This window comes from Solanum tuberosum, unplaced genomic scaffold, assembly GCF_000226075.1.
Source record: "Solanum tuberosum cultivar DM 1-3 516 R44 unplaced genomic scaffold, SolTub_3.0 scf00126, whole genome shotgun sequence".
Classification (NCBI taxonomy): domain Eukaryota; kingdom Viridiplantae; phylum Streptophyta; class Magnoliopsida; order Solanales; family Solanaceae; genus Solanum; species Solanum tuberosum.
The window spans coordinates 676,388-690,443 of NW_006239051.1; the positions used below are offsets into that span (position 1 = coordinate 676,388).

The 14,056-nt window shown below is 30.4% G+C and overlaps 1 protein-coding gene and 1 non-coding gene across 2 annotated transcripts; both read right to left on the reverse strand.

Annotated features, from left to right (window-relative positions):
- Positions 1-979: 979 nt before the first annotated feature.
- LOC102578325 (GDSL esterase/lipase At4g10955-like) lies at positions 980-3,110 on the reverse strand. Its single transcript, XM_006350494.2, has 3 exons — positions 3,071-3,110; positions 2,688-2,790; positions 980-2,113 (listed from the first exon to the last, which is right to left on the reverse strand). Exons 2-3 carry the CDS (start codon positions 2,747-2,749, stop codon positions 1,105-1,107), a joined length of 1,071 nt encoding a protein of 356 aa, XP_006350556.1. The 5' UTR covers positions 2,750-2,790; positions 3,071-3,110; the 3' UTR covers positions 980-1,104.
- Positions 3,111-6,147: 3,037 nt separating this feature from the next.
- Positions 6,148-6,220, reverse strand: TRNAA-CGC (transfer RNA alanine (anticodon CGC)). The gene has a single exon. It is a non-coding gene; the product is annotated as a tRNA-Ala (tRNA).
- Between the last annotated feature and the right edge of the window lie 7,836 nt (positions 6,221-14,056).

The window sequence follows — 14,056 nt, forward strand, 5'->3', positions numbered from 1 at the left end:
GATCGTTAATGATAAATTTTCTTAAAGTTTCTTGTAAGGCATCTAAGAGGCTTGCTTTGGGGTCTCCATAGATAGTAATTTGTTCTCTTTTATAATGTATGTATGCGCCACATAGTTAGTTTGAGAGTATTAAACTTAAATATAGAATAGTTATATAATCACGCATTCAAGATTTTTAATATTTAGGTAAAATTTAACACCTTAGTTTAGTTTCTAAAAATTATGTGTAAAAGTACATTTTGATGTGATATATGTTATAAAATAAATTAAATAAGTATTTGATACTTGGTTGAATAAAAGGAGTTTGATCAAGGGCTAAATATAGTTTATCAATTGTATATATTACAAATAAATTTTGAGTCCAGATCATAAAGGGATTTTTTAAAAATTAAAATTCCAAAAGGGCAATAAAATAATGGAAGAGACAAAGGCGTAAGACCCTTCACACATTACCCCCTAAATTTTTAATGTCATTAATAATGAAATAGGAAGGCACATGTAAAAAGGAAGGCGCATGTGAGGCCACAGCTTATAAGGTGCATGGACTCTCACGCCTTCCTTGGGGCCCTTCCCTCACAGCCCCCTAAGCCCCTCCTCACTGTCCCACGCCTACCGCCCTACCCTTCCCCTCATAGTAATCAATGTCTTTTAGAGATACTCCACATCTATTTTTTTTAGTTGTTATGTTGTATTTTTTGAGACTCAATTTGAATAACTTTGAAATTTAAAATAAAGGTTTAGGTATTCAAAAACTTTTTTAAAAAGTACTCAAAATTGTAACTTTTTTCTTATGAATATGATGGGAAACATACATTTTAGAATGTTTCAAAGTTCATATTGATTAACTCTAAAAAAATGTGATAAAACTAAAAAATGGAGAAAGTATATTAAAAAGTATGCACTTTTTGTAAAAAAATGTTGTATTGAAGTAGGTACAATAACAAAAGCTGTTATATATATTGTATACTTCAATTGTATTCGGATTTATAGAGTGAACACTTCCGTTCACTTTTACTTGCAGACTATTTCAAAAATAGATTTCTTTGTGACTTTAACTTACAATGAATCTGAATTCTATGACAATCAATTTCGATAAATCTAATCTTATGGAAACTGGTAAAGTTTATAGTTGCACTGTAAATCTGGCTTCCACCATTGATGTATTCCATGAGCTCTCTTAAAATCTGGAGAAGGACTCGAATTAATAGCAACATACGCACAAGGAAGTAAGTGCGATGGTTCCGATTGATCTTTCCCTATTGCATTCCCAATTATACTCCTTATTGAATTCTGCGTCGAAATTCGTCCAATTTCCCCTTTTCCAATCGCAGCCATTTTCTCTCTGTGTTCGAAATACCCAACGTATTCCGCGCAGATTGGATCTGATGGATTCACAAATAAGTAAGGAATCCACGAAGATAACAGAGTAAACGACTCACTTTTATTTGTGGACTTTGATTTGCAACTATTGACAGCACTAGCGAGTCCTGAAGTGAGCACACTGTGAGTAATGCGGATTCCGTGCTTCAATTTCTCGTTCTTTGTGAATTTCTCTATCGGAAGTGATGTGAATGGTGGATTGAAAAGATATGTTTCGAGATGAATTCCTGTTTTCATCATATTCCTTCCGATTAGTAGTGCAATTGAAGAGCCTAATGAATGTCCGGTTAGCCAAATATCTGAAACCTCGTGATTCTGAACAATGTTCTGTACAACTTGCAAACCAATATGGAAGCGAGAGCAATTGTGGAGATTGTCGCGAATGAGTCTGAGGTCTAATTTGAAGTCCTGTGATCTGTTACCTTTTTTGGCAATTGTGCCTCGAAAGGCAATCACATACTTTGGTGGATTCTGATTCTGATTTTGATTGTGATTATCGTCCATTGATTTGTTGTGGAAATTGGAGTTTGGAAATTTGTATTCGTAAATCGCGCCAAAGTATGATTGGTCTTCATTGTCCACCAAGACTTGGATTAAATGAAAATGGAAGAATTCCCACCATGGTGGAGCAAGGGCATTAAACCCTTGACGATTTTGTTGGCGGTCACGTTCAAGAATGTACACACTTTGTACTAAACTTGCTGCTATGGACCTCCTATGACATGTATTTCTCCTGTGAAAAATGTAAACTTAGTTCAGAATTTTGAAGTTAATCATATAACTTCAAAAGTGAATTCATTTGCATATGACACGGTACGAGTAAAGCATGAATCATTGTATGGAAAGAGCTGATGCTATTACGTGATTGATCCCCTTTTTTTTAACATATCGTAAGAAAAGATTCTACTTAGAATGACCTATATATTCCATCGCGTATTGTTCAAATTATGTAACGATACATTGACCCAATCTCTCAACTAATGGTAGACATTATAACACCTTTGCACGTCCAAACTTTGACAAGGTTAAGTCTATAATCTACGCAATATAAGCACTAAGGTAGATATTGAGGCTAACATATAAATTCAAAATTTGGGGTCAGATTGTTTAAGACAATATAATAAAATTGTTTCTATTTATTGTTATTTAAGGTGTCTATCAAGTCAATATTGAACAAGTAAAAATGAACGGACGGGTAATATTTAGAGCAATGTGGACTAAAGGGACACACAAAGTCAAATCCATCCTTTAATCAACAGCCGCAAATGAAGACGAAAATATAAAAACGAGATGTGCGGTGATCTTACCAATCAATAGCAGTGAGATACAATGGTCCAGATAGGCTGAAAATCTCCCTTTCAGAGGCCATCAAAACAAATTAAGCTTTGTGAATTTGCCTTCTCTATTGAACTGAAAAGCAAAAACGCGTAAAATGTATGATCAGTGAAATATCAATAACAATAGCATATTCAGTTTAATTCCATAGATCGAGGTCTGAAGAAGATAGAATGAGACAATCCAATAGACCCTCGATTCAAGTAAAACCATTTGAAAGAGGAAATATTAAACGAACGAGATTGTATCGAGAAATAAAAATTCATGAAATGTATAGACACACCACATTACCATATTCAAACATAAATGAAACAATTTACTAAAATTAGTTGAAAGCACAAAAAGAAGATGGTACCCATTGAGAGAAGACGTGCAGAATTGCTACTATAGAAATGAGGAGAAAAGAGTAGTTGTAATATTTAAGTGGGACCTTTAATTAGTCAAAGGTTTTATTATTTATTATTAAACGATAAAAGAGGAAAAAAGCAATAATGATTAATGGTCCCTTATTTGTTTGGCCAGATTCAATATGATCCCTTAAATATCCACCTATACAGTTTTGATCTTTTAAGTTTGTCAAAAATGAATGATTTTCTTGTCACATACAAATATTAAACGAATTTTGGCGATTTGATTATCTGAATTGTGAAAAAAAATATAGATTTAACCGAGAGGACCATCGAAAAATAGCAATAGAAAATACACCTCAAAAAATTGCACTAAATTTCATAAATAGATCGATCAAAAATAACAAAATTGCAAAAACTATGTATCCAAATATAAGTTGATCTTTTTTAACAGTTGCTATTTTAATCCAATAACATGCAGATAATTTTACTTTAATTAGTAGTAATATTATATGGGGATCAATCTGATTAAATAAAGAGAATGAAGGGTAACATGGCAAATACTGCCTTCTGACTTTGATCATATATTATGCACAAAAAATGTGCCAACATGTATTTACCTAGAAAAAGATACTCACAAGTGGCTGCCTTTTTATAAATAGAAATTCAGGATCTGTCAACACCAAATAAAATTTAATATATTTTACTTTTAATTTTAATTTAATATTTGATACATGTATTGGAACCAACTAATCCGAATTGTTGACGCAAAGGGCTCACTTGGAGAAAGCGCTCCCTATGGCTACCAAGTTGGATTTTTCCAAATCCAAATTAGTTCATAACTGAGACTTAGTTAAGAAAGGAGTAGTCTCATCAACTGCACCACTTTCTTTATTAGTAAATTTAATCTATCTAAATATTGTTGATCATAAAAGGGCATATATTTTGATGTCAAATTTGCACCTAGTTAATTCTACTTTAATGTATTTCGTTTTCTTAAATGGTTTGATGGGTAATTTATCTATTGTAAAAATGACCTCCTCCAAAGATCTTATCTCTATGTACGTTATTCGAGGTTAAATTTTAAAATAGATATTTAGTCAAGTTTATTTATTAGTATAAAATTAAGAGTAAATTTCACTTTACCTTTCTTAATTATTTTGCGTAGGAAAATAATATCTTTTACATGTCAATTGTCAACGACTCATGAATAAATCGTGTCCACACAATATTGCCTTCCGCTTTAGTAAGATCCGGAATTGGGATGATCACGTACATTTTCTCATCAAATTAAGTCACATAACTATATATTGGGGAATTTTCGCTTATAGCCACTCAAAAACAACTTATTTATGTTTCATACCTATAGTTTGCTAATTACGATTCGTAACTACATATTATAATTACAGGGCTGAGATATGTGAGTGAGATTGGGAGAGGGAGGAGAGAGGCAAGCAAGAGAGGGTAGAGAGTGGAGAGAGACGAACTGTATATGTTTATCTGTCAGATAATTGTATATATGCATGTAACTGGTATACATATGTATTGTATATCTGGCGAGTGAGATTAAGAGAGGGAGGAGAGAGGCGAGCGAGAGAGGGTAGAGACTAATTGTATATGTGTATATGTATAAAAGAGGAGAGAGGCGAGAGAGATGACGTTATTATAGCTAAAATTAAGTTGTGAGTCGTAATTAATTCAAACTATAGTTATGTTAGCTAATTAACTAGCATATGTTTGCTCATCCACGTAATTTTCCCTATATTTACTAACAATTTCGAAAAAACCTTTCATCGTACCGAAAACCAATCTTTGAATGAATGATAATTTATTACTCTAAGGGTGAGTTTGGTACGAAGGAAAATATCTTTAAAAAAATAAGTGAATTTTCTACTTATTTCTTATGTTCAGTAGGTAAGTAAAAATTATTATCCTACAAGTTTTTGTATATAAATTAGATAGACAAATATACCCTGACTCACATGATTATGAGATGTGTTGGAGGGAAAGGAAAAAACAATCAATGTGGAGTGTTTCAAGTTAGCACTAGTTTTTCCACTTTCATTAGGACCTCATTTTAAAGAGCTTGTTTTCTTAGAGAAAAATAATTTTAAAAATATTTAATCAACTTAACATGAAAAAATTGAAAAACATTTTATTTCATGCCCTCTATGTAATAAATACAGATCCAATTATAAGAGGGTCGATCGACCCGACCTTCAAATTGGTAAAAGTTTATTTGTATAAACCATTGAATTGAAGCTCAAAGTTTCTTTATCCAAAGGGGAAAAAAACATATAAAGGCCAAAGTGCCCTTTCATTCTTATTTTTACCTGTCAAACAGTCAAAGTTTTAAATTCTGGCATAGAGCGTTGAAATTGTGTTGCACTTATTTTCAGTGGTGTATTGATGAATATGAAAAACTGACTGAATCGATCAAATCTAATAGTATCGAATTAATTTATATTATTTTTATAATAAAATTATAGATTTTTATTTAAGTGTATAATCGTCTCAAATAATTGGGATGGTCGTTTTTATTTATAATAAAAATAGAAAATTCTCAAACCAAATCGAACAACCTTATTTTATATATTAACAATATGTTGAATTTAATATATAAATATATTTTATAATATTTTTCAAATATAAAGATAATTTAGGTTTTAGATACTATGGGGTAGATACTTCATCAAACAATACAGCAAAATTTATGCAAGCACTCCTACTAAATGTTTAAGATCAAACAACACGGTAACAAAGTCTTACATTCTTTACATCTTGTTGAAGAATTGAAGTGCTTCTTCATAAACATACTTGCGAAATATTTTTATAATAGTATATTTTGAGGTGATGCTTTAAATTTAAAAACCTCAAAAATTAACCGAACTGTTTCGATACCAAAGAAAAACTGATATGATTGAAATGATTTTAAAAAATCTGATTTTTGGTCATACATTATAAAATACTCAAAAAAAAAAGAAAAAAAAAGAGATGATATGATTTTTTAAAAAGAACCTGAACCTTAAAAATTACTACTATTTCTTACGTACATTTCAATGTTCATACGAACAAAAAACCAAAATGGAGGTGCGGGGAATCGAACCCCGTGCCTCTCGCATGCGAAGCGAGCGCTCTACCATATGAGCTACACCCCCACTTGAAACAGCTTTGGAACTGGCATTATATTGTTGTCGTAATTAACAACAATCCAATTTCCACCCTTCTACTGGACTTCAAGTAATTAACAACAATCCAATTCCCACAAATTTATTTATTATGTGTTTCACTTATTTTTAGTATATTAAAAAAAAAAAAATTGTATATTTAATAAATATTTATTTTCAATATGATAACACTCCTTTATAGAAATGAAGAGAAGATTATCATATTTAAAATTCACAAAATTTAAAAGATATTTTTAGTATATTATACCATCCTTTTAACTTTTATAACAAGATTCAAAAAATATATCTAATTTTAAAGTTTATGTCAAACTAAACTAAGAACTAGAAGTAGTAAAAATTGATGTATAGTACCATTTCTTTTTTTCATTGTCGTTTAATATGGTTTATAAGAATAATACAAATGTATTGCGTTCAGGTTCTAGGTGAGATGATGGGAAAAAATGAAGGGAATTTTTTTCAAAATGTCAATATTTTGACATTTTAATAGGATCCCTTAGCCATATTTTCAATAATTATTTAAAATGTCAATATTTTAGTCTGTTATGTGTCTGATTTATGTATTTTCTTATTTGTTTGATTTGCAAGAATACAATTATTTAATAACAGAAAGGAGAAAATCTGGGGAGATAATATTTAAAAAAAAAACATATCACTTAAAATTATCATCAGTTACAATTTCAAAGAAATCAACTTTCTCATTTTATATGATCGCCTTTATTTATTATGTTTAAATTGAAAAATTTAAGGATAATATCTTTTAAATTTGTGATATTAAAAATTTCATAATAATTTGTTACTGTCTCTGTCTCAATTTGTGTTGCTTTGAAATGGCTAGGGGACGGAATAATTAGTTACTTTCTTTGTCCTGATTTATATTGCTCATTATGTTTTTTAGTGTATTTAAAAAAAAAAAAGGCATGTTATAAATTATAATATCTATCAATAATTTTTGTTTTAAAAAAAAATGATTAATCGTTACACAAAAATAATCGATAAATATTGTTATGTTTGGCATAATATGAAAGATGGCGGCTAAGCTAGCAATCAGAGTTCTATCGAACATCACATTGTTATTATCAAACATAGTTGGCCCTCAATAAGAGACCACATTTTTTGGGCATGAATTAGCTTATGCTGCTCCTACAGTGTTTGGACTCCCTCATGTTAGTATATAAAAGGAAAAACCATTTTGCCCAAAAAATTTAGTCAGAATTTGGTCAAAATAGTATTTTTCCTATGTTATTTTACTTTTTAAAAATATTTTTATCCTTTTAACTTTAATACTTTTAAACTAAAAAATGAAAAAAAATCAGTTTATTTTAAAATTAAAAAAAAAATTATAATTTTTTTAAATTTCTGGCATAAATTTTCTAGCCATTTAGCATTATCCTAAATAAAATATACTATTACTCCCTTTAATTTTGCTTTGTTTGGAAATGTGATTTTCGAATTCGGTATGGTTGCAGTGTAACATGTTCCCATCATTACAAAAAGCCAACGGGGAAAGAATTGGGGCAGGAAAAACTTTTTGTAGTAACTTGGAATTTCCTAGCCTAGTCCAGATTTGGATGAAATCGGAATCATGCGAGTCTAGGAAAATCTGGTAATAAATGAGAGATTTAATAACAAATTTGATTGCATGGGTAGATAGCTAAGACGTTAAGGAACCGTACGACTTTACGAAATCGAATCTGGGGGAGTACAACTCCTGAAACTGACCTTAGCGTAAACGGGTAGTTTTTGAGTGTCATGGGTTGAAGGTGTGTTGTGAAATGGGAGTTTGAAACTCAACTTTCGACTCTCTGTTCCGTGCAAGCCACCAGGGTGGGAATTATTCCGCTAGGGCCGGGCCGTTGTGGCGGGATGGGGCCGTCATAGCGGGCCAGTCACGACTTAAGTCAGAAATAAACTCCAAAAACGTTATTATTCTGCAATTTTCGTTCTTGAGAGCTAAGAGACGGAGCAGGGCAAGTTCTTGACAGGTTTCCACCTCTTCTAGCACTAAAGGTAAGTTTTTACACCCACAATCCATTTTTCGATCCGTAAAACTTGGATTCTTGGTTAATTACTATTGGGGGAGGTTTTTGGACTGAATTGGATGGTGAGAAAAAAACCCTAGCTGCACCTTAGGATCATGGGTTTGGTCTTGGGTTATTGGATTTGCTATAATCCAGGTAATTAGACCGTAATTATTGATCTTTGTGTTACATTAATTATTTGTAGACCTAGAACAAGCGGAAAGAATCCAGAAAGGGAAGAATCAAGTGTCTTAAGAGGATTCAAACATGGTTTCGAGGTAGGTGATGATTTGATTTCTTGTTTGTGCGATGTATGTTGGTAATTGCTTCATTGTAATGAATGTATGTATGTGACTGAACCATTGTTGATCAAACCTAATGAGATGAATGTGAATGAATAAATGTATGTCATGATTTAACACTTGATTCTATGATTATGAAAATGTACATATGAGTGTGAGTGTGATTGTGATTGTGATTGTGGTTGTGTTGAATGGATCGGGTGTCACGTTCCGACCCACTAACTTGGATCGGGTGCCATGTTCCGGCGCATAAATTGGATCCGGTGTCACGTTCCGACACACTAACATGGATCGGGTGCCATGTTCCGACGCATATATTGGATCAGGTGTCACATTTGACACACTAATTGGGATCGGGTGCCACATTCCGGTACACTAACAATTTGGGTATGGATTCCATGAGAGGACCATTGAATTGTCATATTTACTTGTTATTGAGAATGTGAAATTGTACATTGCTCTTGAAATGATAACTGTGTTTATATTCAGTACATGTCATGTTTACTTTGTTGTGACTGCTTATATATATTTCGCTTAATGGGGTAGCCATATGATCCTACCAGTACACTGTGGTTGTGTACTGATATTGCACTTGCTGTTCTTTATTGAGCACAGGGCATCTTCAAGCGGCTATTGATAGACCTCAGCTAAGAGATTAGTGATCGAGACATGATTTCAAGGATGAGCCAGTTCTTTCAGGCTGCCACGAAATCCTTCATTTTTGTTTAGTCCATTCTCTTCGGACTCAGACTATTGTTTAGATGTTTCTTATGCTTAGTTTTGGGTTGTACCCATTTCCTTAGACTTGTTGAATTTAGATGTTTTGGTACAATGACATTCAGGTTCTATGGGTTAAGACTTTCGCATTAGTTTGGTTAGTTATTTGTTTAAACCTCTGGAGTTTATGAGAACTCCTTATTTCGTTTCTTTAGACATTTAAACATGCTTCTGTATCTTTAAATGCGTAGTATTTGGTTAAGTTGTTAGTTTGAGTTGTAGTAATGGTTCTCCCACCGGAGGGTTAGTGTGGGTGTCAATCACGACGGTCTGAGTCGTGACATGCAGGCTATAACAATTCATTTTTAAAGTTATTGTAATAAAATGACAATATCAATGGCGGTGGATCCACATGTGATTCCAGATCCATATCAGCTATGTGATGACCTACAAGACTCCCTTCTGATGTTTAAAGAGGCTGTCACTAAACAAGATACCAAAAGGAAATAATGCTAGTAGTCTAGTACTAAAACTTATTATTGTTGGAGTTATTTCTTTATTTGGCATTTGTAGTTTGTTTTAACTATGCAAAATCTAATTCTTGTGGCTTTAGTACTTTTATGTCTTATTTGTAAGATGAAAGTGTCCCTTATTGTTGTAAAAAAAATTGTGACTTTGCTGTCAAGGCCTCCCATGCTAGTTAAAACTCTATGCATGGATGTCTATTTATAAATAGCCCGTTTGGATAGGCTTTAAAATGATTTTCCCTCTGTCTCAATTTATATGACTTATTTTCTTTTTTAGTTAGTCCAAAAAGAATGACACATTTCTATATTAAGTAAAAATAATATTAAACTGTTAATTTTACCCATAATGAAATGATTTATAGTCACACAAACTTCTATCATTCATTTTAGACCACAAATTTTAAAAGTCTTCCTTTCTTTCTTAAACTCTATGCCGAGTCGAACTACCTCACATAAATGAGACAAAGGGAGTAGTTTTTAAGTCAAAAATAAAAATTTAAACTTAAATGACCAGTAAAAAAAAAGTAAGGGAGACTACTTTTAGTTTTAACTTATTTTAAGTTATTTTTAACCTTGTCAAACATTTTCTAACTTATTTTAAGTTATTTTTATATTTGTCAAACACTTCAAAATTGACTTAAAAGTAGATTTGACCAACTTTGAACAAATTCAAACACCCTCAAAGTGTCTAAATGAGAACTCTTAATATAAAATGAACGAGCCCTATTTAACTATTTAAGGGAAAATTAATGCCAATTTTAATGAATGGTCGACGAATTTTCGTCTTAAATTTATGGGTAGTCATATTTAAAATTGAATAGTGCATTTATTTTTATTTCTAAATCTATATATATATTATAATAAAGGAGAATGACAAAACAGTGATGTGGCGCTCTCTATGGCCTCCATTGTCATTTTTCTTTTTTCTCCTTTTTTTGAATTTTTCTCAATTATATTATTTTTAAAAGTTATTTTCATAACTCACACTTCTTCATCTTCATAAATTATACTTTTAATTAGTATTAATAATATTCATAACTTTCAAACCTTTTATATTTATAACCCCCCAAAAATTCAATTTTACATTAAATTAAAATATTCAATGCCTTTCTTTCTTTGGAGAGAAATGACATTAAATTAAAATGTTTGCCTCAATATGCTTAAAATGCCAGAATTCTTAAAGTTTCATTTTAACTTTATGTATTCTTGTGTTGGAATAGCTTTCTTTTTATTTTGTATGTAGTTTGTTGATGATTTTTAAGAATTTTTTGTTTTTTTTCCTTTTTGTTAATCTTATTAGAAATTTTGTTATATATGTTGTATGTTGTTTAATATATTGATAAATTTTTAGGATTTTTTTTATTTTTCTTTATGTTAATCTTATTTGAACTTTTATTGTAGATGATGATGAAGACACTACATGTAGTATATTCAGAGAACATATTATGATGATAGCAACTTATGCAAGAAGAAGAACAATAATATACTCATTGAGAATGGTAGTGACTTATGCAATGAATCAAATTTTGTTTAAGAAATATTTCTTCTTTTGATGCATATACATCAAATTTATACTTCAGTCTTTATTGAATCTATAATAATTTCTTTTTATGAATTTACAGGTTACTTTGCAATTGCATAAAACATAAACAAATTTGCATGTGTAGTTGATTAAATTTTTTTAATATAAAATTCCTACATGTATTATAATTATTATCTTTTGTTAATTGTTTCTTTCGTATCAACCGGCAAGTCATACTGTTTTTTATTCTATTCTTTTATTTATAAAATTTTAAGTTTTCTTTTTTAGTTATTCTATCATTTTTCTTTATCATTTTTTTTCTTTTTCTTTTTTTCCATTTCAGGAAACAATCTTTTCTAATGCTCTCAACAAAAAATTCACATGTAAATAATATATTCTAACTATCACTAGCTGCAATTCCTTTGAGAGAAATTATTTGTATATATTATAGTGTGGTAATTCTTCCTTTCTCTTCAATCTATAATTAGATCATTCTTTAAATAAGTAACAATTATATTTTCTTAGTTAACTATTTTTAGAATGTAACTTTGTTTGTACTTTTCGAAATACGTTTCACTTCGTAAGACAATTATTTATGATAGGCCAAATTGATGTTCTCCTATTTTTTCAATTCTCATATATCATTATTACAGTTTATTGGTGTGAATTCTTGAGCTTATAATTTGTTTTTAAAAAAACATAAATGATTATATAGGATGAAACATTTCTGTAAAGTTGTTTGTCTGTCTTTATTCACTTTCTTACCTGAGAAAGGAATCTTTATTTTTTTCATTTTTTCTTTGAGAAGAATCTTTAATCTTTTGAATGAATTATTGGTATTAAAAGTTTTTAATTTATTTAACTATGATAAATAATATTAAATAAAAAATAGTTAAGATAGAAAACAAATTTTTAGATATTCCATAAAATTAGTAAGAAGTGAAAAGAGAATTGATTTGGGGTACATAAAAAGATGAAACATGAAAAGAAAAATACATAACCCCATTTGAACTGCAACAAATTAAAGGTATTCAAAATATTTTTTGGATGGATAAGGAGGATAGTAAGATTTTGATGTTTTTGACTCTCTAAATTTGTAGGGCTGTTTTGGATAATTATTTCTATTTCTATGGTGTTTGGTTTTAAAAAATCAACTTGAATTATTGATTTGGTGTAATTCATCAATTCTTTTTTGTATAAGGGAGAATTGAGAAATAATGTTAGAATAAATATAAAAGTAGGGTAGGATTACATGAACAAAAAATTATAAAAATGAAAAACAATAAAGAAAAGGATAAGAAAAAAAAGGTAGATAATCAATAAAAATAACCAAAAATAATAATTTAAAACGTAAGTAGCGAGAACATGATCAAATAATTACTCTATGATTTTAATCAAATTTCTACCCTATAAAACAAAATATTTAACTGAAAATTACTTATTGAAAATATTTTTAAAAAATAAAGTTGGAGGGTTAAAATTATGGTGTCTTTGCTATATCAACAACATATGAATCTTGAGCAATATAAAATAAGAGAATCAAAATTAGGGAAGATTATTTGTGGCTTTGAATTTGTTGAACGAGTTTCATTTTCATTTCAAAATAATCAACTTCAAGAATATGATAAAGCATATATTGTTAGTTGAAGATAGAGAAATAGATAAAATTAAATTAATGAGATTGAGAAGAATTGTTATTTTTAATAATCACTATTAAATTGTATTTTGATTTTTCTATAAAAAAATCGCGCAGCTACCTCTAGACCTCCTTGTTTGTCCCCTTCATTAATTGTCGCCATCAACAAGTTTGATTATTTGATATGTCTACCTTAAATATACATACGAAGAGACAGTTCCTTTTCTTTTTAAAATAAATAAATAATAATAACCTTTGGGGGTAGTTCAGCTAATTAATTATGTTGCTATCAAACCTATACATAAGTGTACGTGGTTGTCTGCAAGTAGTAAAATGAATGAATAGTCAAATGTGGAATCTATAAAAACTTATGATAAACAACAATTAATTATCAGAGGTAACTTTCTTCTGTGAGCCCCATACTAAAAATTTATGATGAACACAATTAATTATCGCGCTCACGATTAATTTAGAAGTGATATAGGTCGCACCACGCCTACTATGGTGCCCAACACTAGGTCAATTTCTCATCATCCATTTCGGATGTTCGAGCATCTATTCGATGTAAAATTGTTTATATATATAGTAATTTCTTCAAAATTGAATATATTAAATGTTCAGTGAACAAATCTCCTGATGGGTCTTTTGGGTGAGTAGCTAATTTGAAGGATTGTTAGTGAAAAACTTACAAGATAACAAAAAATACAAGATTACAATTGAAAATAAAAATGAAGAAATTTTCAGGCTGAGGCGCGGATATCTCGCTCTCTTTAAGGAGATTCAAGCCCACTGCAACAAATGTTTTTCACCGGTCTAGCAGTAGTCCTCTTTGACTTGTCCCCTCCAGGATACAACAGCTTTCACAAAGTATATCTCAACAACTCTGGACAAGAGTTAGAGTCCAAAGCTCCACAAAAAAGAACACCTCCCTTCAACTAATAAAAACTCTCTTTTTGACAAACTTTATGCACTCTATAATTTCTTGTGTGTCTCAACCAAATGAAGACCACCACTATTTATACTAGAAGAAGTCTTCCTAGCAATGAATAGGAAGATAATGGGGTAGTAAATAGTGAAGATAATG